Consider the following 24,217-nt stretch of genomic DNA (forward strand, 5'->3'; position numbering starts at 1 on the left):
GATGTTTTGAGAGAGAGAGAGAGACATAAGCCAATGAGAGAAAAGGAAGAAGAAACAAAAGCACCAAAAAGGGGAGCTAGGATGAGATGGAGAACCCTAGAATAAAATGACAAATAGGTACTCGGGAGACCCCAAGGGACAATTCCCAGCCCCCCCCGCAGACATGCTGCCGCCAACATCAATACAGGACGCCAGCCCGGGGCCCATGCTAGTCACCTCTCCCTGGCCCACCACACCCTCCAGCCTCCCCACTTTCAGGACACCCTCAGCCTTCTGCACTGCCCCAGGGTTGGCCTTGTGGAGAGTACCGGCCTGACAGGCAGCTCAAACCAGCTCCCTTGCAAAGTAACTACCATCGGGCCGGCTCAATTCTGACACCAGTGCCAGTGGGGGGCGGTTTCTCCTACACCAAGCAATTCTCTGACACCAGTGGGTGTCCTATAGTTCAAGACAACTCCGACACTGCCCGCCCAGAGACAGTGCCATCCCACAGTCAAGGGCTCAGTCCTACCAGACTGCCCCTCAGATGCCAATCCCAAGTCCACGTTGTCACTATGCTTCTGACCCACGGGCTACTGATCAGAGGTTCCCACCACCCCCGTCTTGGGTTCAGTTAATTTGCTAGAGCGGCTCACAGAACTCAGACAAACATTTTACTTACTAGATTACCAGCTTATTATGAAAGGATATGACTCAGAAGCCACTAGATGAGGGGGTTTAGGGAAAGGCTTGAGGTCCACGCCCTCTCCCAGCACAGCACTCTCCCACCATCTCCACGTGGTCACCAACCCAGAAGCTCTCCAAACCCTCTTTATTGGGTTTTTCTGGAGGCTTCATCACATAGGCATGATTGATTAAATCACTGGTCATTGGTGACTGATTTAACCTCCAGCTCCTTTCCCCTACCCTGAAAGTTCCAACCCTCCAATCACATGGCTGGTTCCTCTGTAACCAGCCTCCATCCTAGGTGATTCTAAAAGTCCCCTCGCTAATATAAACCCAGTGGTGGCTGAAGGCATTTGTTATGAATATCAAGACACCTTATCACTCTTATCACTTAGGAAATTCCAAGGGTTTTAGGAGCTCTGTGCCAAATATCTATTTATTATAAATCACAGTATCACAACTGGCTACTCCCCAACCCTGCTGTCTGTCTGTCCTGCCAGCTCTCCCCGATCCCCTTCAGCTCTTGCGCAGATAGGCTGCGGGCAGAGCCATGTCTGCAGCATAAGCAGACATCCAATAGGAGGACAGAATATCAGCTTCTCCCCCCCACTCAGGGACCGCATGCCAAACCCCCTCCTTTATGGGAGGGTAAGGAAGCTCATCTCGTCTCATGTGTGCCCTCCCACAAAGGCCGTGGCTCACAGACTCTCCCTTTGTGCCTCTCCCTAGTCATTTCTGTTGCCCAGGGAGAGGGAGGTGGAATAGCTGGGGTGACAGGGGGTGACAGTTGGGCCAGTTCTGGGCTATCTTGTGCTTGGTACCAACTGTTGATAACTCTCTTAGAACCTCATTGTCTTCAGATTTGGGCCCCAGTCATCAACTCCAAAATAACAAGGGTCTCATTCAACATTCTACGACACAGGCATGACAGGTTGCGGGGAAAGGCAGGTGGCAGTAGGGTGTGTGCTGTGCCCAGTATGGAGGCTACTGGGAAGCGGGGGCGGAAACTAAGAAAGAAGAGACAGAAAAGTGAGGGGCAAAGCAATCCCTCAGAAAGGGGACCACAAACATCCTCAAGGGGCAGGTTCCTCTCTTTCCTGAGGACCCTCAGGCTGGCAGGGACAACTTGGCAGGTTCCAGGGCACAGAGACTTGGAGTCTGGCCACGGGTGATTGCACCTGTGCGCTGCTCGTTGCTAGGGCTTTCCTTTCCAACCTCCCAGAACAAGGAGCCAGGCCCTCTAAGCCCAGGACTGCACCCCACACTGGAGACACCACGGCCACCTGGTGGGTGTTTTAGTTCAGAGGTAGAAGTCTTTCTCCCATGAGAATCTTCACACTCGAGCAGGGCATCTAGAAAGACAGGGAAATCACACCTGAAATGTGTCCAGAGTGGGAAACACGTGACTTCCTGCATCCAGCAAGTGGAGCCGAGTAAGACAGAGAAAAGCTCTGCTACAGGCAATGATGGGAGCTCCCACCCAGGAGCCTCTTGTCTCAAACAGCCACCGCCCTCCCACAGGCCACCCTCCAGGCCTTACTGAACACATCTGAAATGTGAGAAAACACCTATTCTCTCTCCTGGCAGCTGGAGGAAAGGAGACTGGTAAGAAACTCTGCTTCTGCCCACTTGGGTCAGGAGCGGATCAGAGCAAGACATAGCCTGCCCCTTCCTCCCAAAGACTGGTTCTACCTGGAGCACGCACACATGCTCCAGCAGCCTGCTTTCTGAAAGCTAATTATTTCATTATTACTCGCACATCAGAGAACATCCCAAGCTGCTGCTGAACTGTGGCGCACTGAGCAGAGTGGGTGCCGCGTTCCTTTCCTCTGGCTCTGAACAGGCGCCACAAGCTGCGGCTGGGCGGGGGGCAGCAGGGCTCCACGGGCCAGCAGCCGCCTGCGGTGCCTGCATCCGGTGCAAGTAGCTACATACCTGCCTTGAGGTGGGCTGCGCAGTTTAGATGAGGTGATAATCGTGAAAGTTTTTTTGGTTAGCGTGAAGCACATCAGGCAGTTTTAAATGGGGGTGAGGATTTCTTCAGGAAAGTTGGGAGGAAAGGAAAGAAGAGAAGTCTTACTGACTGTGCATCTTCTATCTGCCCTGGTACCTCATCCTCATGTTTCAGGTGAATCCTTGCTCTACAGTTCAGCCTGAAATCTGCCTCTCTCCAACCCCTGCCCAGTCCCAGCGCTGGGGCAGCTGGCCCTATTGTATTGTACGAGGAGTTCGAGAATGGGTGTCCGATGAGCGCTCTGCTACCCTGACTGAAGCTGGTAATGGGAACTGCTCCGCAGGACCCACATGGAGTGGTCGAAGCCTGATTTCCCTGGATTCGAATCTGGGCAGCACGCTTGGTCAGCACTGATTTAGGCACTCCTAGAAATGTGAGATCTTCGTGGCTGTGCGGATCTCTTCTGCACAGAACAGGTTCAAAAGCCAGTGTCTCCGTAACAGTAGTTCCCGGTGCTTGACCTGTGGCTCTTCCATCTTGTGCATCCCGGTCCAAGGCCGGGAATCTCCCAAGGCACAACCTGGTCAAGCAACCACACAGGCCCAGGAGTGGCAAGACCCGTGGACGCTGTGACAGCGTTGATGTTGGTGGGGCCCCTGCCCGAGCTCTGCCTCTCAGAGCTATACAGCAGCTCATTCCCCACAGAGCGGCCACCTCTGTGCTCAGAATGAAGAACCCAAAGACACAATGCTCTGGGCACCTGACAGCACCCAGCAGATCTAAATTCCCATAGCAGCGATGCCATGGCCACCTAAACAAGAGCTTCCCCTTCCCTTCCCAGCCTCCTTGGCAAAAGGACAGAGCCCTCCTGCGAGACTCAGGCTGCCACTAGACAGTCTACCTCAGTTTAACATCAGGAAGAGAAACACAGACCCCAATGCCCTCCCCCAGTAACAGGCAAGCCAGCTAAAAATCAACTGCAATAGATTTATTTTTCTAGGTGCTTCAGTGGATCAGACAATACTATACCCATTTAAGGATGCTTATGTACTAAGTACTTTTGACGTTTGGAATCACATCAATGTTTTATATACTCAAAATTAAACAAAATCAAATCAAATCGACAGGATGAGAGAGAAAAATTAAAACAGAATGCAAAGAGAAACAAATTAACCTAACTATAATTCTAATGAATAATATAACCACACTGAAGGTGGAAAAAACTGAGCAGAGTTAACTTTTTTTTTTTTTTTTTTTTGCGGTACACAGGCCTCTCACCGTTGTGGCCTCTCCCGTTGCGGAGCACAGGCTCCGGACACGCAGGCTCAGCGGCCATGGCTCACAGGCCCAGCCGGTCTGCGGCATGTGGGATCTTCCCGGACCGGGGCACGAACCCGTGTCCCCTGCATCGGCAGGCAGACTCTCAACCACTGCGCCACCAGGGAAGCCCCAGAGTTAACTTTTGAACATAGTGCTTTGACTATGTGCTCTCAGTCTAAAGACAAATAACTAACTACAAACTAATACAAATTCTAGATTGAAAGTTTGTTTTTTGCAGGGGTAGGAGTTACCACTCCTGAATCTACTTTCCATGAATTGCAGGACTAAGCAAATAAGTAAATATACCGACTGGGAGTCAAGTTTCTCACTGTTGGAGAAGGCAGTTAAAATTAAGAAAAGAGGAAAGAAGAATGAACCCTAGTGTGATAAATTAGAATTAGAGGTATCAGTTTGAATTTATAGTTTTTAATATATATAGACATATCTATACATATCTATATATCTATATATATAAATATATATCTGTCTACTTAAAGGGTCTGTAAGTCAAGACACCCCAGTAGCAATGAACATACCTAGCACCCAGATCTTGGTTTCTAAATACCATTTCTCACTTTAAGGAGCCAGAGCTCTTTGGAGAAATAGCTGATTCAGGGCTGGGGCAGAAAAAGTACAAAATAAGCCTACAATATTTTGTGCCAGAAAGTAAGGAAGGGCTCCTAAAAATGATGAGGAGGTGTCATAAGGACATAGAAGCCAGACTGAAGGGGCACCCACTAGCCAAATCTGGAACAATTTGAACATCAAAATCAATAATAATCGCAATAGAATACACATGGAAAAAATAAGAATCTGAGTCCATACAGATATAAGCAAATGAATAAATTAAAGAGGAAGGAGGGAAAATTCTTCTTTATAGAAGACCAAGTAATATATGTAGAAGAAATGATGATGTTAGAAAATCACCATTCTGCAACCATCACAGTAATAACTGAGTCTGCCAAGAATCATCAATGTTTGCTAAAGCTAATGGGTAGAAAACTGATGAGGACCTGGAGATTTCCATAGTCTCAAAGTATCCCCAACAAATTATTTATTAGTTACAAAGGGAAAATTAGTAACTTTAGAGTGGATTAACCTAATGGGCACCACCTTAAATAAGTAACCAAAGTTAACATTACCAATAATGGGACAAGTGGAAACCCTGTACCTCCCTCCTGATATGATGCCTGGAAAAGAACACAATATCATTCTATGGGTTCCTGCCAAAAATGCAAAACCTGAATCTAATCATGAGAGTTCATGTCCCAAACTCAGAAATATTCTACAAAAAAAACTAGCCTGTGTTTTGCAAAAAAACGTCAAGATCACGAAAGACAAAGAAAGGCTAAGGAACCATTCCAGATTAAATGAGACTAGAGAGGTGTGATGACTAAATGCACTGCGTGATGCTGGATTGGCTCCCAGTCCGGGAGAAAAAGCTACAGGATATAAGTGAGATAACCGGCAAAAGTGGACTGTGAAACTGTGGATTAGATAATAGGATTTATCACTGTTAAATGTCTTGATTTTTTTTTTTTAGTATTCCATAGTCCAGCCATCCAGGCATGGACTATGGTTATTTTATTTTATTTTATTTTATTTGACCACACCAAGCGGCTTATGGGATCTTAGTTCCCTGACAAGGGGTTGAACCCAGGCCCTTGACCATGAAAGTGTGGAGTCCTACCCACTGGACCAGGGAGTTCCCTAAGGGTCTTGATCTTGATAAATATAATGTGGTTAGGTAAAAGAAAAGTCCTATTCTCAGGAAACAGACCATGAAGTATTTATGGATAAGGGGACATGATGTCTACAAATTAGTTCCAAATGGTTCAGGAGAAATATATATATAATCGAATATAATAGGTATTAAAATATATATTATATATATGGAATAGAAATATATGTATATATATAGAGAGAGCACACAAATAATAAAGCAAAAGGACAAAATGTTAATAACTGGTAAATCTGAGTCAAGAGTATATGGCGGTTGTTTGTACTGCTGCGACTTTCTACAAGTGTGAAATGTTATCAAAATTTCAAAAGTTTAAAAATAAATAAATAGTAAAAGCAATTTTTATTTTTTAAAAGAAGCCCAGACATATTTAAAGAACAGCTTGTTCACTCTTGTACCTCTAGTGCCTAACATGGAACAGGTACTTACTAAATGTGTTAGTTAAATGAATGAATGAATGAATACAAAGTGCTTTAGAGAGTGACATTAGACACCTCTTTTAAGGTAGCAGAATATGCACTTTCCTACCTTCCAAATTACCATGACAATGACAGAAAAGATGTGTTGTTTTTTTTTAAAGTATGAAACTATAGTTATAACTAGAAAGGGAAAAAACCAAGTGCTACTAGCAGATCAGACATTTGGAGAGATTCCTGCAGATGGGCTTGGAGGGGCAAAAAAAAAGCAAGTGATAGAGCAGCCCAGGGCAGCCAAGAGAAGAGCTGCCTTCCAAGGCACCTGAGAAGTTCCAAGTTCACAGCCAGCAAATGCTAGGAGAAGACATAGGCCACAGCAATCATTGGGCATAACATTATCTTGGAGGCTTTGTCATGTAGATGGAAGTAACATATATAGCATAAAAAACTGGAGGGCAGGGTTGGTAAACGCGCCTATGTGATTGTCAAGTTCCTGCCTTTTACATTGAAGTGGTACAATATTAACTCTAAACAAACTGAAAATTCTTAAATGTATATTTTTCTTCTTTTTTTTTTTTCTCTTTTCTTTTTCCCTTTTTTGCGGTATGTGGGCCTCTCACTGTTGTGGCCTCTCCCGTTGCGGAGCACAGGCTCCAGATGCACAGGCTCAGCGGCCATGGCTCACGGGCCCAGCCGCTCTGCGGCATGTGGGATCTTCCCGGACCGGGGCACGAACCCGTGTCCCCTGCATCGGCAGGCGGACTCTCAACCACTGTGCCACCAGGGAAGCCCTAAATGTATATTTAATCTCTAGAGCAGCCATTCTCAAACTTTTTGATCTCCAGACCCCTTTACATTCTTAAAAATTACTGAGGATCCCAAAGAGCTTTTGTTTATGCGTGCTACAACTATCAGTATTCACCATATTAGAAACTTAAAGGGAGATATTTTCAAATACTTATTAATCATTTAAACACAATAATAATAAACCCATTATCTGTTAAAATAAGTAACATGTTTGCATGAAAAATAACTACTTTCCCAAACAAAAATATTCAGTGAAAAGAGATGCCTTGTTATACATTTTGCAAATCATTTTAATGTCTGGCTTGATAGAATACAGCTGGATTCCCATATCAACTTCTGCATCCAATCTGTTGTAAAATGTTGTTTTTTAAATACATGAAAACAATTTGGCCTTCCGTACTTCTATAGTTAGAAAAGGAAAGAGTAATTTACTTCCACTATTCCATATATGAAAAAAATTCCTGTCACCCAAAAGATAAGAGAATTATACTCAAAAAAAGGTGACATGGGATATAAGAAACAGCAGTAGCTGCATATGAACCAGAAGAATTAAAGGGAACTTGAAAAAAATTAAGACTCTATAGCTCAGAAGCAGCAAAGCCTTAACAACTTATGCTTGTGTTTTCTTCTCCATGAGTCTAATAACATCACTTGGTTATTCAGTTAAACACACACATATATATCTTACTATTGTAAATTTATAGTACTATTTATAGGTGTAAAATTTTTATAACCAACTGTAACAAACATGGAAATACTCATTACAATTACAGAAAAATATATAAATTTTATAAACCTTGACAATGTAAAAATAATAATCCAACTAACAAAAAATTCAAAATGAAATGAGAGAAATGGAAGGAAGAGTAAATGTGCCAATGTCCTCTTTTTTCATATCAGGAAGCAATAAGTAAACTGATAATAAATTGATAACTTAGTCTAGAAATTGAGGTATAAATAAGTTATTTAAAGTTATAATGATAACCACTAGGGAAAATGAAACCCGGAAACCAGAAACCATTAGTGACTGTCTCTGGGGAATGGTGGTGAAGGAACAGAGGAAGAAATCTTTTAATTTTATATAATTCTCTCGTTTAAAAAAAAATTTTTACTGCATGCATGTAGTACGTGTATAATAAATATAGTAATATCTTTATTTGAAGAAAAATTTACCACTTTATTAGAAGTATTTGAAAAATAAAATGCTGGCTTCAAGTTAGTAATTTATTTATTACTCAACTTCATTTTATGCAGTGGATGGATGTGATTTGAATCACATTTTAAATGTACTGGAAATATAGTCTACTTAAAAGTAGTGAAGTCTCTGGTAAAATTAATGTCTGTCCCTAACATTTGTGTATCTTTTTTAAAAATTAGAATTTGCCTTCGCTTTGTGTTGTTGTTGTTTTTTGGTTTTGGGGTTTGTTCATATGTTGGGTTTGTTTGTTTTTTTTACTGATAATTGCCTAAAATAAAAAGGGAAAGCTACTCAAAATGAGTCACAGCTTTCTGTTTTAAGTTCTATAAACACTGGGATTCACTGTAGAGCAAATTTATCACCTGGACCAGACATAACTATTTTTGGCTAAATGAGGGTCACTAGGCTACCATGGCTTCAAATTCATCAGTGAGCACCTAAATCCTGTAACTGCTGACAGAGACTGTGGATGTGATTTACAAGCTATCTGCAGATTGGGAAAAGAACATCACAGAATTTTTTACACAGATCAGTGGTTTTTACTTCACTATCTTTTTCTCTTTCATTATACCTATTCATGTAAAGAAGAAAACACTCACACATCAAAACAAAAACAAAAGGAATGTACCCTTCTTTTGAGAAGTGGTAATGACAACAATATCCTACTAGATAGGCATTCAAGCCAGAATAGGTACTACCTCTGGAGACTGCTCATGCCAAGCTATTCTGAAGCACACCACTATCACTACAACCACTAGTCTTTTGATGAAGTTATTAAACTCAGAAGGAAAGAAAACAAATTTTAAGAATCAGATTACATTACTACTTGATAATGATTAATGAGCAAAAAGAGATACTGAATTACACTCAATAAGGTAGGTATATTTCTTTAAATCTTACTACACTTATTTGACATTGTTCTATGAATACACATCTATGTAGTATTTAAACTGTTATCCTGAAGAGATATATTTTGGTCAGAGAAAGAATAAAACGAATGGAAGAATAAGCTAAAATTCAGTTATCCACTCCTATATGAAGCCAGGTTGTTCAACCAGGCCAGACCAGAGTCTAAGCACCACCTAGTGGCCTCTGACTCAAATTACAAGAAAAGTACTTCAGAGACATTAACACAGCATCTAGGATTCTCCTTGCAACCCCAAACTATTAAAAAATGGCAAGGACTGCATTTTTTCTATATCTGACCATGGATGAAATGTACCCTAAGGCAGTAAGAAATTTTTAAGTCATCTAGTCCATTCATTCATAGCTAGGCAGAATGTATTAATCATGCTTTTTCCTTTCTATATCTTATGACATTATGACTCTTAAAAATCTTGCAGGACTTCCCTGGTGGCGCAGTGGTTAAGAATCTGCCAGCCAATGCAGGGGACACAGTTTCGAGTCCTGGTCCGGGAAGATCCCACATGCCGTGGAGCAACTAAGCCCGCGCACCACAACTACTGAGCCTGCACTCTAGAGCCCACGAGCCACAACTACTGAGCCCGTGTGCCACAACTACTGAAGCCCGAGCCCCTAGAGCCCATGCTCCACAGCAAGAGAAGCCACCACAATGAGAAGCCCATGCACCTCAACGAAGTGTAGTCCCTGCTTGCCACAACTAGAGAAAGCCTGCGCGCAGCAACGAAGACCCAAACAGCCAAAAATAAATAAATAAAATAAATTTTTAAAAAGAATCCGCCTGCCAATGCAAGGTACATGGGTTTGAGCCCTTGTCTGGGAAGATCCCACATGCCGTGGAGAAACTAAGCCCGTGCACCACAACTACTGAGCCAGCGTGCCACAAATGCTGAAGCCTGCGCACCTAGAGCCCATGCTCCGCAACAAGAGAAGCCACCGCAATAAGAAGCCCACGCACCACAATGAAGGGTAGCCCCCGCTCTCTGCAACTAGAGATAGCCTGCATGCAGCAACAAAGACCCAATGCAGCCAAAAATATTAATCAATCAATCAATCAATCAATCTTACGGATCAGGGAAGAGATGAACCTTCCCAGGGCTAACCAGTTCTTATAGATAGGAAACAGCTGGCGAGGAGCACGTCTCTCGTATGCAAACTTACCAATTCTGAGTATATTCCCCAAGCCACCCCCTTTATCTAATTCTCACACAACGAGCCAGTATTTCTCCTGCCCTAAATCATCCCCAGGCCAGGTGCTAGGAAACTAGAGACCATCTCTATAGCCAAAGCCCACCAGAACTATTCAAACCAGCCAGTCCTAAGCTGTTCACTCTGCCCTGCCCACCAAAAGTACAACAAAGGCTCTGGCCCAGGCTTTCACTTCATTCCTGCTTTTGTCTCCTGACCAGAACCTGACACTTCCCCTGTGGCCCTGCATGGCATTCCTCCTTCTCTTGGGAAATGTAAGCAATAAATTCTTCTTTCAATGGCACTGATCTCTCTGTGTCCTCACTCAATCACCTCTACAAATGAAGATCCTGTGGGTACAAGTGAGACAATCCCACCTAATTCATTTCAGTGAAGAATCACTTTCATTCTAGTTTCTAGGGGACCTTCATCCAGAAAATGTCTCCATTCCACTTTTTACAAATATGAAGCATTTTCAGAGCACTGTCATTTTCAGGGTTGACCTCCTAGGCTAAGTGATACACAGGGCTGTAAAGTGGAAAGGGGTGGAGATAACAGAGAAAGAGCAGGAAAGGGCGACAGAGCCCACATGAAAGCTGCAGACTTATCTCAACCCCGAGAGTGGTTTCTGCGCTTTCTTCTCTCCCAGGTTCCAGCACCATAGCCTCTTTTCTTCTGTCACCTCACATAGGTGGTTCTGTCCGGGTACCACTGGTCTTTCACAGTGAAGCTAATAGCTTAAGTCTCCAACAGCCTTCACTTGCATTAAGTCCCTCCCAAAGATTACACCTAATTTTGTATTTGTAACTTGTATCCTTTTTACTAAAGAGAATCGCTAAAAACTTTACAAGCTTCATGCCCTATAGAAGCTGGGAGGGTGATAGGGGTTCACGGCTCCAGGAATCCCAGATGTGAGCCCTTCTCTTCCACCCAACCACCCTGGACCCCAGTTTCCCTATCTGTACAAGAGGTGCTAACAAGACAGTCTTGTCCTAGGTTCCCTTTTCTTTTCTCCTCAGATGCATTCACTTCTCTATATTCTAACAAAGCAATAAGCTGTTACCTAGCATATGGCTGCCAAGGCTTGCTTTGCATATTGGCTTTTTAAAGATGCTAAAACGGGCCTGAAAAACGCATAGCAAAAATATAAGTCAGTTCGTCACTGTACACTGGCTAATAAGGGCACAGAAAACAAGAGCAAAGCTTGTGCGATGAAGCCTGAGACCAATGCTCAAAATTATAACCTAAAGATTGACTGCATTAAGATCAACCAGAGCCGTATTATGGGGTCAGGGGGTCATGGGCTTGGTTCCCACCAGGGTCTGCCACTCTTTGTATGTATCTTTGGGCAAGTCATTAAACATCTCTAGGCTTCTCTTCTGACAAGCTAAGCAAGGGGCCTGGACCAGAGGATCTCTAAGATCTCAGAGGATCTCTTTTTTCTTTTGAGTTTGAGAGTTATTCGCTGCAATAATTTGTACCCCCTCTGTCTCTTAACATGTTCGCTTCCTTCTGCCTGTCTTGCTGGTGCCACTCAGCCTCACAACTCGACCAGACTCTCTTTCTTTCTCTTGCCACGCTGAGCTAACCTAGGTTAAGCCACTGAACTGAGGAGGGGAAGACAGGGAAAGAGCAAAGGAGAGCACAGAGAAGGGAAAGGTAAGGCAGGGAGTCTGGCGGAGCGGAGTCCTGGTGCAGGGTCAGAGGCGGCTGGCACCCTGGCTCAAACGTGGACCAGATGCCACAGCTGGGTCTGCATCAGGCTTGTTTCTAGGGTGACTAGCTCAGGCCAGCCAGAAGCTATCCCACAGACTTCCTAGAAGAGGGTCCTCACAGACCCACTCCTGCTGGAGCTCAAGTCTCCAGCCAGATAAAGAAGAAAGAATATGAGTTGCACTAGCTAATCTGAGGCTTTGGGTGACCCATTCTCGGGCCACAGCATGACACTGCTTCCCTTTAACTTTTTCTGGAGACTGTCCAGCCCTAAGAGAAGGGAAATAGCACATCAGATTAGTGGGGGGCATCCCTTATTCCATCGTAATTAAGAGGTTTCTGTTTTAATATCTGCAGCACTAGCTGGAGATCCAGGCAAGAACAGGCACTCAATACACACCTGGTACACTGAGCTGACTTTTCCCCATTTCCCACACTAAGAGCACTGGATCCTGCTGGACTTCAGACCTCGCACAGATGTCTACTTTCCATCTCTCCCTGTCTCCAGCTACCTGCTTTCTCCTGCCAGCTGCATCTTCCTGACACACTGTGCCTGTCACAGTCCTCTCTGTCCAGCGACTGAGGGAGACGCACATGGAATCGAAGGTCATCAGCCTTCCATTCACCTCCCTCTGGCACCAGCTGCTCCTTGGCTTTCCAGCCCCATGTTTCACAAACAGCCTACTCGACTGGGTTTCAGTGTGAAACCTGCTTCATCCAATCACTGAACATGCACTGTATTTAGTGCTCACAATGTGACAGGCACTGGGCCAGATCCTTCTGCATATGGCATAAGAACCCTGAAAATCAGGTACGCTCACCCCGTCTCGCAGTTGTAGAAGCAGACTGCAAGCCCAAGAGTAACTTGCCCAAGGGCCCAGCACATCTAGTGGCACAGTCAGAATTCGGAACCCAGGTTTCCAGGTTCAAGTCCACCGCCCAACCACACTGCACATCAATGAAGTGCCTGGGGACAGAGGCTCCCGGAACAAGACTCGTACGTCCACAAGTTCAACAGGCCCGCAAATACACACACACACATACACATTCCCAAACCACTCCAGACCCATCTAGGCCTAGAAGGCACCCCATCTTCCTCAATGGACTGCCCACCCCACATTGTCCATAGTGTCTTGCACAATGTACCACACTCTGGTTTTGGCCGAGGGAATCACTCCGGACTTGGGACTCCTGCCTTAGGTGTTTTACCTGACCTTGCTGTGCTGAGTCATGCATTCATGTGCCAACTGAACCCTCTGATCATCCATATCACTACCTCGTGGACCAAACACATGCTCCCCGCATCAGTTTTATTATTAGCCAACATTTACAGACTGCTTCCTATGCACTGAGTGCTATACTAAACGTTTACATGATTATCTCTGTTAATCTTCATAATTCTCTAAGGTACTTTCTACTACTGTAGTCGTTTCACAGGTGAGAATACGAAGGCTTCGCCAGGTGAAGTAACTTGCCCAGAGTCACAAAGGGTTAGAGCCAGTACTTGAACCCAGGCAGCACCATCAACTCTCAGATCTACAGCCTCTTCTTACTTGGTCTCCTTGACCAACACACACACACACACACACACACACACACCCATCTGGTCCTGAGATGAGTAAAGCCAAACCAAGAATCCATTCACTGGGCTTCCCTGGTGGCGCAGTGGTTGAGAGTCCGCCTGCCGATGCAGGGGACACGGGTTCGTGCCCCGGTCCGGGAAGATCCCTACATGCCACGGAGCAGCTGGGCCCGTGAGCCATGGCCGCTGAGCCTGCACGTCCAGAGCCTGTGCTCCGCAACGGGAGAGGCCACAACAGTGAGAGGCCCACATACCGCAAAAAAAAAAAAAAAAAAAAAAAAAAAGAATCCATTCATTCACCCCTCCACCTAACTCACAAGCATCCCCACTCTTGCCAAATCTCCTGAGAGCTACTTTCCAGTCACAGTGATCAAGAGCAGAGCAGATCTGAACTGAAGGGTTTAGGGTAACACCCGCCCCCCCACTCCCAGCCTGTCTTCCCACTGGGCACTGCCTTCTTAGTCCCGTGCTCTTCAGGCCTCAAAGCTCTTAGCAGAATTCCTGCCTCCCAGACCTGGAGTAAAGGGAGAAAAAGCTCATGGGAAACTTCTAGAGGGCCAGACACTTCAAACATATCAGCCATCCAGCCTGCTCTCTGTTCCCATACAGGCTTTGCTCGGGCCACTGGGGCAGGAGGCATAAAGCAGAAAGGATATTAAAACCCGGACCTTGGCAACAACTATGCCTGGGTTCAAAGTACCCCCATTTTTCATCTGTCAACCAAAATCATCATATGTACTTCAGAATGCTGTTGTGAAGACAATGCATAGTAAATGTTCAGCCCATAATAAGTTGGTAGTTATTATCATTTTCTTACCCTCTCAGCCTCAGGGATGTGCTTCCCAACTTTACCACTGATACTTCAAGATGTAATACAAACAGCAGCTCCCCCAATCCCTAACCAGGTGAATTCTGTTAAGTAGAGCCAGCATTGATTGAGCATCTTCCATATGCTGAGCACTAATGGCAGGGACTGAGGACACAAAAATGAATAAGACATGCCCCTGAACTTCAGGAGTTCACAGCCTCAAGGAAGACAGGAAAGAAACAGCTGACTTCAATGCCACACGGCAAGTGCAGTGACAGAGCATGCTGCCAGAGGGAGCAGGGGAAGCCAGGCAGATCACAGGGGACTGTGGGGGCCAGAGCAAGGAGTCAGAACTGAATTCTAAAGGCAGTGAGAAGCCACTGAAAAGCTTTAAGCAGAGGAGGCAAATGCACAGACTTATGCTTTAAAAAGGGATCACTTTAGAAGAGATGTGAGGAAAGAAGTTAGGAAGGTATGAACAATTCAATTAAGAAGTAATACCTTGGACAAGACAGTGCAAGGGAGACAAAGGGATAGATTTCAAAGATGTCTAGATAATGAACAGCAAAGGCCATGACATTTAACACTGTCTAATCCCTCAATGTGCAGAGATTGAGGGAGAGGGAGATGGAGAGGAAGGTGATGCATAGGCCTTTACATCCATCATTTTAAAAATCAACTCTCGGGACTTCCCTGGCTGTCCAGTGGTTAAGACTCCGCGCTTCCACTGCAGGGGGCATGGGTTCGATTCCTGGTCAGGGAACTAAGATCCTACATGCCGCACGGTGTGGCCAAAATAAATAAATAAAAGTTTTTAAAATAAAAATCAACTGTCTCTTAAGGCACTCATAGCAATTTAGCCTGCACTAACATTTACTGACCACTTGACTGCCAGACACTGCCTCAGGTACTTGGAGGGTTCCAGTGGCAAATCAGCTGAGAGAGAAGTATCAGCAAAGACCAGCATAGGGAAAAGACACAAGCACAGAGCCTGGGGAATGGTGACCTTTGTCTAGAAGGTGGGGTAAAAGGAGTAAGATGCAGGGGACCAGGCTTGAAACTCAGGCTGGGTCAGACTGTGCAGGGCCTAGCCTAAGGAGTTTGAACTCTGAGTGGTGGACACGGGGAGCCATTGAAGGTTTTAAACAGAAAGAGGATCACAGCTGAGCCTTAACAGATTCCTCTCACAGAGATGAAACAAGCGCTCTCTTTTTGGAATCCCTGGAGACAAGGGCCTCACGTTTTCCATCTGGTAACCCTTTTCATGCCTAACACAGTACCCATTATTTAGGAAGTAGTCCACAAATACATGTTAGGGCCATAAACACTCATGTACAGTCTTGCAAACCCAAAGAAAACGCATTGCCAGTATGATGCGAGACTGGTCAAGCTAAATAAATTTTTTAAATAAAGTAAATAAATCAAGGTTCTCTAAGGGTCCTTGACCACATTCAAAACTTGGCCACCGGCCTTTTCATTCAGGAGCAAACAGCTCTGGGCAAGAGTTCTGAAATATCTCTGAGGAGCTATTCTGGACCTCTAGTCACTCGTTTCTAAGCAGATTGAATACTTCAGGGGCTGGATATAAGGAGCTCAGTACAGGATGGAGGATACAGCTCTGAGCCTGCCAGGGCGAAGGGGAGCGGTACCTTTTGCTGAGCACTTGCCACTTGCCAGCCACCATGCTGCATTTTTCGTGTGTGCCCATGTACATGAAGAGGGGGTAACTAGCCAGTTTGGATTCCCCCACCAACCCTGAACCCCATCTGCCTCACTAGCCTCTGCCCTTTGGCTCAGGCCTCCCGGGTGTTGGAACTTGCTCTCTTGCTACTGTGTGAGGCTATGAGTTGATTCTCTCTCCTTCTGGGGGGGCTCATTCCCCCCTGTTATAATGCCAGAAAACCCTCCTACCCCTCTCTATAAAGATGAGAGAAATCCAAGGGACAGTAAAAACCTCATGGTTGAGTGATCATTACAGAGCAAAGACCCTGGGTGCAAGTAGCCTCCTGATAAATGCCTAAGTATGGTTGGTTGGTTGGTTTTTAAGGGGCAGCCACTTCAATTCCATACCTGCATTGAATGTTTACTAAAGCTAATGATCAGCAGGGAGAGGATAAAGAAAGAAAAAACAAAACCTGCAGATATCACAGAATCCAGAAATCTATTTGGCTTCAGCATATATGAGTTTTTCAGAAATAGAATTACCTTCTTACACTGGTTTGATTCAATATTAACAGGAGTTCATATTATCTGGGTCCTCACTCTGTTCATGGAAAACCTCCATGGGTGGGACGGGGTGGGAAGAGGAGTGTCCAGGATTCAAAATCCACTACAAATACCAAAGAAGATTTTTTGCTCACAGATGGTTAGGAATTGGCTGTAACATTTTCTCGATTAAGCTGGCATACCAAAATAAACTTCTGAGATCATTACTTTTAAAATAGTGCACTGTAATGTTTCCATTCAGCTTCCTGCCTGGTGACCTTTGCTCATGACCCCCACACCGCCCAGGCCTACCTGCTGGGCTGCCTCATGGAAGAGTTCCTGCACTTGAGACATCTGGGCCATTCTCCGGAAATGGGGGTCCTGGTAGTCTGGGTGGGGAGACCCCTCTGGAAGGTAAACAGGATTCTGGGTCAGGCTGGCTCCTCCTTCCCTGGATCCTTATGGCCCATCCCTCCTCTATACCAGATAAGGCCCTGGCTGAGGGAGGGACCTTGTTCTGCCTCATCTGGAAACATCTCCTTCCCTCTTTGGTACCCAGATAGATCCCACTCATTCTTCAGAGCCTCCCTGTGCGCAAATGTTGCTGTTCTTTGAAAGCCACAGCTGCCTGCAGCTCTCTGTTTCTCCCTGAGCTCCTTCAATACGGGGGTCAGAACGAACTGCCCAGCTGCCCAGCCCTTGAGGACAGTTTTACACTCCTCTCCATCCTTGTGAACCCCTTTGTCCAGGGCAAGGGCACCATCGGCTCACTAGGACCAGTTGCAGGTGGTGAAAGACTTACCGAGACCCGCTCCGGAGCCGCAGCACCGACCCTTCGCGTCTGAGTCAGCGCTGGGACCCGCGTCCCTCAGGCACCCCTACTTACGGGAACCCCATACAGCGCAGCGCACGCCCCCTCCAGCCTCGGCCGCGCCCTTACCGAGTTCTCAGGAACCCCTGGGGTCGGCGGGAGGCTCGTGTGCCAGTGGCCGTGTGTAGACGCGCCAGGGGACAGCGAGGGGGTCTACCTGAGCAGGTGGGCAAAGGTGACCCAAGCCGGCCCCCTGACTACAGGACAGAGCTCCCCGGGGAGAGGAGCCGCCCCGAGACCACCCTACACACTGCCCACCCACCAGCCGCGCGGCGTCCGCCCTCACCGCTTCCCGGGACGCCCGCTCCTAGCGCTGGGCCCGCCCAGTCCCCGCCCCGCCGCCACGTGGCTAACCAGGTGTGCGCGGCGCGGGTCCCAGCTGTCTCGCTGACGAGGCATGCCGCCCGGGCTCGAGCACCTGGGCCACGACTCTCGGGTCCGGGTGGAGAAGGACGGGGCTGCAGACACTTCCCCTCCCCAAGGGTGGTGCCTGCGCACCCGCCGCCGCCCAGGAGGGCTCCCAGAAGAAGGGAACAGCAATCTTAACACGGGTGGGGAGGGACTGGGCGGGGGGGGTGAGGGTGCGGGGGTGGACTAGGGGGAGGGTCCGCATGCTCTCAAACGTAACAGCCACTGCCTCCACCGCCTAGACAGCTCGCTCACCGCACCCCCGCTGAGGTGCCCAGCCCTGGGATTAGGGGGACAGGACGCGAGCCTACTCACTGCAGTTGCTTCTAAGGACCTGCGCGTTACACAGCACGCAGGAGTGAGAAAGGCTGGCGAGCGGGGGAGCCCGCGGCTCCCACTGGTCCGCAGCCCCCTGGACAGGTGCAGAAGCGTCTGAACAAGAGACCGTGACTGCGCTCCGGGGTTGCCAAAGTGCAGCGGCCACGCGACCAGGTGACCCTCAGACTCGCAGGAAGTGGAATTCTTTTGCCAAGAAAGTGCCCTCGGGCATGCTGAGGTGTGGGGAGGAATTACCCTCGTCACCTTCAGCAATTCCCAGAACCGGCTTGGAGGGGCGGGAGTGAAGTAAGGTTTCCAGGGTCCCCGGCTTGCAGGGATAAAAAGAAATTAACATACAGAGAGATTAAATTATCGCTATTTCCAATCTGGCATATTTCCTAAGCCTGAAATAACTTGCTAGGCCTCCATCTGGGCTTCTGAGAAACAGAAGGGCAGCTGGGAGTACTTCCCACGCCCACATGAGCCTTTGTGTGAAAATCCCTAAAAATAGAGGTTGTTCTTTTAAAAACAAAAGGGAAGGCAAAGCCATGGGAACAGTGACAGAGCCCCAACCTCTCCTGCTCCAGCAAAGGGTTTTTTGTTTTTTGTGGGGTTTTTGGTGTGGAAATATATATAACATAAAATGTGCCATTTAAACCATTTTTAAGTGTACAATTCAGTAGCGTTATTTATATTCACCATTTGGTGCAGCCATAACTGCTCTTCCCAAAACTTTTTCATCACCCCAAACTGAGGCTCTGTACCCCTAACCAATAAGTCCCCGCACCCCTCTACTCCCATACAGTGGTAACCTCTAATCTATTTTCTGTCTCTATAAATTTGCTTCTTCAAGCCTATTTCACATAAGTGAAATCGGACAGTATTTGTCCTTTTTAAGTCTGGCTTATTTCACTTAGCATCATGTCCTCAAAGTCCATCCATGTTGTGGCATGTGTCAAAACTTCATTCCCAGCAAAGAAGTTTTTAATAACCCATCTCTGTAAGAGGAAAGAACCCCAGGATAAATTACAGGTTAGCCACCTGTGAACAAAGCATGGCTAGGTGGGCATATTACTGGAGTCCACTACGTGTCCATGTATTACATCTGTACAGAGAGTAGTAGTGCCATCTTTATTATTCACTTTGGGGTCACACATGACACTTTGTTTTTTTGCCTCAAGCTGGTTTCCAGTTTGCTGTCACCTTCTGATGAGCCTCTTTCAAAGTGTCAATGTGAACTCTGAAGAATCCACATTCAATTCCATATCAGCCCGAGCTAAAAACATTAAAAAAGGAAATCAACCCCTCTGTTCATAACCACCTACTTCCTGTCACTCATCACTTTCTAAACAAATGAAAAGTTCCCTTTGAAACTTATGAGCATCTTCTACACCTAAGAACAAATGTTTGTTTCTTTGCTTCATGTTAAGCTAGAGAAGCCTGGCCACTTGCAAAGAAAAAAAGTGTACCCTGCTTAATGTAGATGTATAAAAATGATACTAACTGTAAACAAACAAAAAACCACTCTTATTGTATCAAAAAATAGCATACTGCATAACCTTGGAACAGAACAATTCCATTTTTAAGATACTACCCTACATGACCTAGTACAAAGATGTTCACTGCATCATTACTTTGTAATAGTTTTTTAAAATTGTAACATCCTAACTGTCTACTAATAGAAGACTGATTACATAAGTTATGGTACAGCCATACTATGACAACCAGCACTAGAAAGAATTAGGTGTTTTTATATGTACTAACATGAAACTTTGTTCATCACATAATAATGAGTAAAAACAGCATGTTGTAGAATAATGCTCTTTTTTAAAAAGTGCATATATGTATATAGTTTGTATGGAAAAATACACATCAATTTGTTAATAGTGGGGAGGGGGATTGAGATAGTGAGTAAAATGGGAGAGGAAATCTAGCTTAATGTACAAATTCTGGATTTTTATTGAATTTTTCTTCTTACAATGAGCGCATGTTATTTTAGGAATCCGAAAAAAAATGAGTAAGAAAATTAAGACAAGCAATGTAGGGCAGATTGCATTTTCCAAAGATAACTGCACTAACATATTCCATCCCATATGCTCTTCTTGCAATACGACATTGACATTCCTTCAAAAAGAGATGGGAGTCTATGTTCCCTCCCCTTGAGCCAGAACGCATCTTTGTGAGTGCTTCAACCAATAGGAGAAACGGAAGAAATGACACTGTTTGACTTCCTGGGTTAGGTCATAAAGGCAGTGGGGAGTCCATCTGGCTTCCTTGCTCTCGGAGCACTTACCCTTGGAATTCAGCCACCATGTTGTGAGGAAGCCCAGGCCACATGGGGAAGCCACATGTTCCACCAGTAGCCAGCATCAGCTGCCAGACATGTGAGTGAAACAAGCCTTCAGATAATGATTCAAGTCCCCAACCTTAGATTCTTCCAGCTGAGGTCCCAGACACTGCAGAGCAAAGACAAGCTGCCCTTGCTGGTATCTGTCTGAATTCCTGACCACAGAAACCATGAGAGGTAATAAATTATTGTCGTTTTAAGCCACTAAGTTTTGGAGTAATCTGTTATTCAGCAACAGATAGCAAATACATAGTGCATCTAACCAAGGTAAAACATATTTTGTTTCCTTTCATAGTATTTTTAGTCGTTTCAAATCGTTCAAAGTTACTGTTATTGCAGTACCATTATATTAAAAAAATCATAATGTTGTTCTTAAAATCACATCTTTTTTTCTATTCAGGAACCACTCCAGCTAGAGTTGAAGCCCACAATAGTGAGGTTGTTGCTCTGTGTGTCTTACCCTGCTCAGCTGCAGACAGAAGATCCTTCATTGCATTCCTTTCCAGTGGTTGGTGCTGGGAACTGCCTCCTGTGTGAAAACTGGAGAAGAGACCGTGTCTTGAAAAATGATCTCATTTGTCAGAAAGTCTGAACCCTGGGGAGGGATCAGAGTGTGGACAAAGTCCAAGAAATAGAAATGTGAAAACAGTTTGAAAACATTAGATCAGAATGTAAATATGTATAATTACAAAAACATATTTCACTGCCTATGCCTTAGAACCAGAGTCAGAAGGGCCACAAAGAGTGGGTCAGCAAGTCTGGTGGTCTTCTTCTAGGCTGTACTTTACCATCACCTGGTGTAGTTTAAGAAAATACCCGAGTCTGGGGTGGGGCCTGGGCATCAGTATTTTCTTTACACTCCTCAGGTGATTCTAAGGTACAGCCAAGGTTGAAGACTGTGGAATTTCTAGCTCAATCTTTTTTTTTGTTTCTTTTTTTTCCCCTTCTTTAAGATACCTGAGAGAGAGCATACATCCTGTCCACATTGGTGTCTTACTCCAGTTATAATCTTCAAGGACAAGGAGAAAGCATGAAATATATCACCCAGAGAACACAGGTAATATAAAATACATATATTTTTTTCTTTTTAGTTGGTCATTATGATGCACCTCCCTGGGGCATGCCTGACTTCTAAAAAAATCACAGATATTCTGCACACACTCAGAAAAGTTTGCTGGCTCTGAGGAATCAGGATTTGAACCTAAACCAGGTTTAGTTCCAATACCAGCCTCTCTCCTGTACACAATACAACTTCTCTAAACCAGGTGAAGAGATGAGGCAGAAAAAGATTTTCCTTCTTCCTGGACTTTAAAATGCTTTCCCAAGAACCCCAGAGGCAAAAAGGAAGTCAGTCAGAAGGGCTGGCAGGTGTTACTGGGAGGTGGAAGGGGGTGAATCAGGAGATGCAAACCAGATGGAGGTACCAGCCCCTCACACAGCCTGAGAGCTCTCCATTCCCAGAGAGGTGTGGACAGGACCCCTGGAAGACAAGCCTTGCTCTGGCTTCCCTGGTTGGGCTGAGTGGGGAGGGAGGGGCCGACAACGTCCTGCTGCCGGTGTCCCCAGCTCCTGTTGAGCAGGTTTCTCCTCCAGGATCTAAGCTATTTGTTGACTCTGGGGGTTTGCCCTCAGACAAGAGAAAGGCATTCTCCCTCTATCAGCCACCTGGCATCTGGCATGAGCCAAGGACCTGGTGGGACCATGAGAAAATATGGGTTGCAGAGAGAAGCCTAGTGAACAGGGTACAGTTTATTTTATGGATGACAGTGGCAGCCTTACTGAACTGTGACAACAGTGCAATTAGCATTCAGCCTTTCTTTGAATATCATATACGTAAGACCCAATCACAGACCTTCAAGAGTCTAGATGAGAAAACTTAGGTCTGAATTTGAGTCCCGGATCTTCTCTTCCACTATGTGACCTTGTCCAAGGTGTTTAATATGTCTCAGCCTCAGTGTCCTCATTTGTAACACAGAGTTAACGATAAGACCTTTCAAGCCTACCTGGCAGAGTTGTTATGAACACCCTAGAATTTGCTGGGGATTGAAATCCAACTCAGCTATCTGTCGTGTCCAAAATCCACTTTCTTTCCTCCCATTGTGAAATTCACATGTCCAGTTTTCTGGTCCCACAGCTGCTATCCACAGAGCCTCAAACTCCCTGGCAGTGCTTCTTCTACACCACCTGCAAGCTCTTTTGGCATCCTCAGGTGTAACTCAGAGGGCCTGGATGCCCTCTTTTAACTATATTCTCCAGACATCTGTTGATCACCAAACTGTGCCCAGTGCTGATATACAATGGGGAGCAAGATGGCTCTGGACAGGCAGAAAATCAAGTCAAATTCCCACACTAATAAGCAGATCATTACAAAGAGCCAACCATGCTAGGAAAGAACTGTACAGGGTGGTCCAAGACTCAGGGTGGCACAAGGGGGCGGGTGGTTATGACCTGATCAGGGAGACCAGGATAAGCCTTTCTGAGAAAGTGATGCTGCAGCTGAAATTGGGGTGGGAAGGTTAATAGAGAAAACTGTGTCAGTGGCAGAAAGGGTCATAACCAAGTATGAGAGGCTGAACGCAATTCAGTAGTGAAAGCAGAGGATGAGAGGCTCACTGCAGGTGAGGCGTGGGCTAATGGCTGCAGAAAACCATGAGGGCCAAGGTAAGAGCTTAGTATTTACCCAAGTAGCAACTGAGACACTTCTGAAGGTTTTGTGCACGGCGTTAATCTGGAGAAAGTACTGGAGGCCATCTAGACTCGTTGTGCAGAAACTTGAAGGAGCCTGGGCTGTGGTAGTGGTAAAGGGAGGGGGCGGTTCAAAAGGATTTGAGAAATATTAACAAGCCCTGCCTCCATGACTTGCCAATCTGATTGATTAGATCATAGAACATTTATCGGGCCACACCCAGCAGTGAGTGAGGTCATTTTCCATTAACAGGTCACACATGTGGACCTGGTTCTTTGTTCCTATGCAATTGGGGTGAGGAAAGGGCTGGGACCCACTTGCTCATTGATGAAATCCTGGCTGTCCTGTTTCTTACTCTTCTCATGTATTGAGATGTTCTCATTTCTCTGCAGCCAGAGCGTTGTAAGGTGACAAGGGGAAGGAAATGGCTCTGGGGCCTGTAGTCCTGGCCACATACTCTGGCACATTTCTACATGAGGGTATGGGAAACAGGTCTAGCACATGAGAAGATACCTTGTTTCCTACTAGCCATTGATCCTTGCAAGCATCTCCTTTGGGGATTTTGTTAGACGTTTGTGGTTGAGTGCAGAAATCCATCATTTCCAGGCTCCCTAATCATAGCATCATCTTAATGGCATCAAATCTCCACCACCATTTCTAATATCGTCACTGCTAATGCCTCTTTTACCCCATAACATTGTTCATTCATTCACTCATATCTGCTTATGTGTGAGGCATGGTTCTATATTGGGAACAAAATGCCCTCAAGGAGCCTACAAACTAATCCAGGAGTCCCAGAGTCTTTTCCTGATAAACAGTTTTGAATTCTCCCGAAATATTAATGCTAAAAAACATTTATGATAAATAAATCTAACTTGTATGAAAGGCCAGGCACCACATACCATCAGTCAGTTTTTTCCGGTTGATGTATACCTGTTACGGCACATGCCATACAGCCATTCAGGAGGAAGAAAACAAAGGAGGTAGCAGAGAATAAACAGAAATGGTGAAAGAAAAAAAAATGTACGATGAAAAGGTGAGTGAGCAGGCCCATCGCATTCACACAGA

At 45.6% G+C, this 24,217-nt stretch overlaps 1 protein-coding gene across 1 annotated transcript in view; it reads right to left on the reverse strand.

Moving 5' to 3' along the window:
- The window catches only part of SLC12A8 (solute carrier family 12 member 8), a 135,597-nt gene extending 118,692 nt beyond the window's left edge, over positions 1-16,905 (reverse strand). The window contains exon 1 of the mRNA XM_022567706.3: positions 16,832-16,905. Within this exon, the coding sequence (XP_022423414.2) occupies positions 16,832-16,882 (51 nt within the window). The 5' untranslated portion in view covers positions 16,883-16,905. The remainder of the gene's footprint in view (positions 1-16,831) is intronic.
- Between the last annotated feature and the right edge of the window lie 7,312 nt (positions 16,906-24,217).

The sequence above is a fragment of the Delphinapterus leucas genome, chromosome 4 (genome assembly GCF_059928025.1).
Source record: "Delphinapterus leucas isolate spDelLeu-1000000601 "Yukka" chromosome 4, BTC_Dleu_Yukka2, whole genome shotgun sequence".
NCBI lineage: Eukaryota > Metazoa > Chordata > Mammalia > Artiodactyla > Monodontidae > Delphinapterus > Delphinapterus leucas.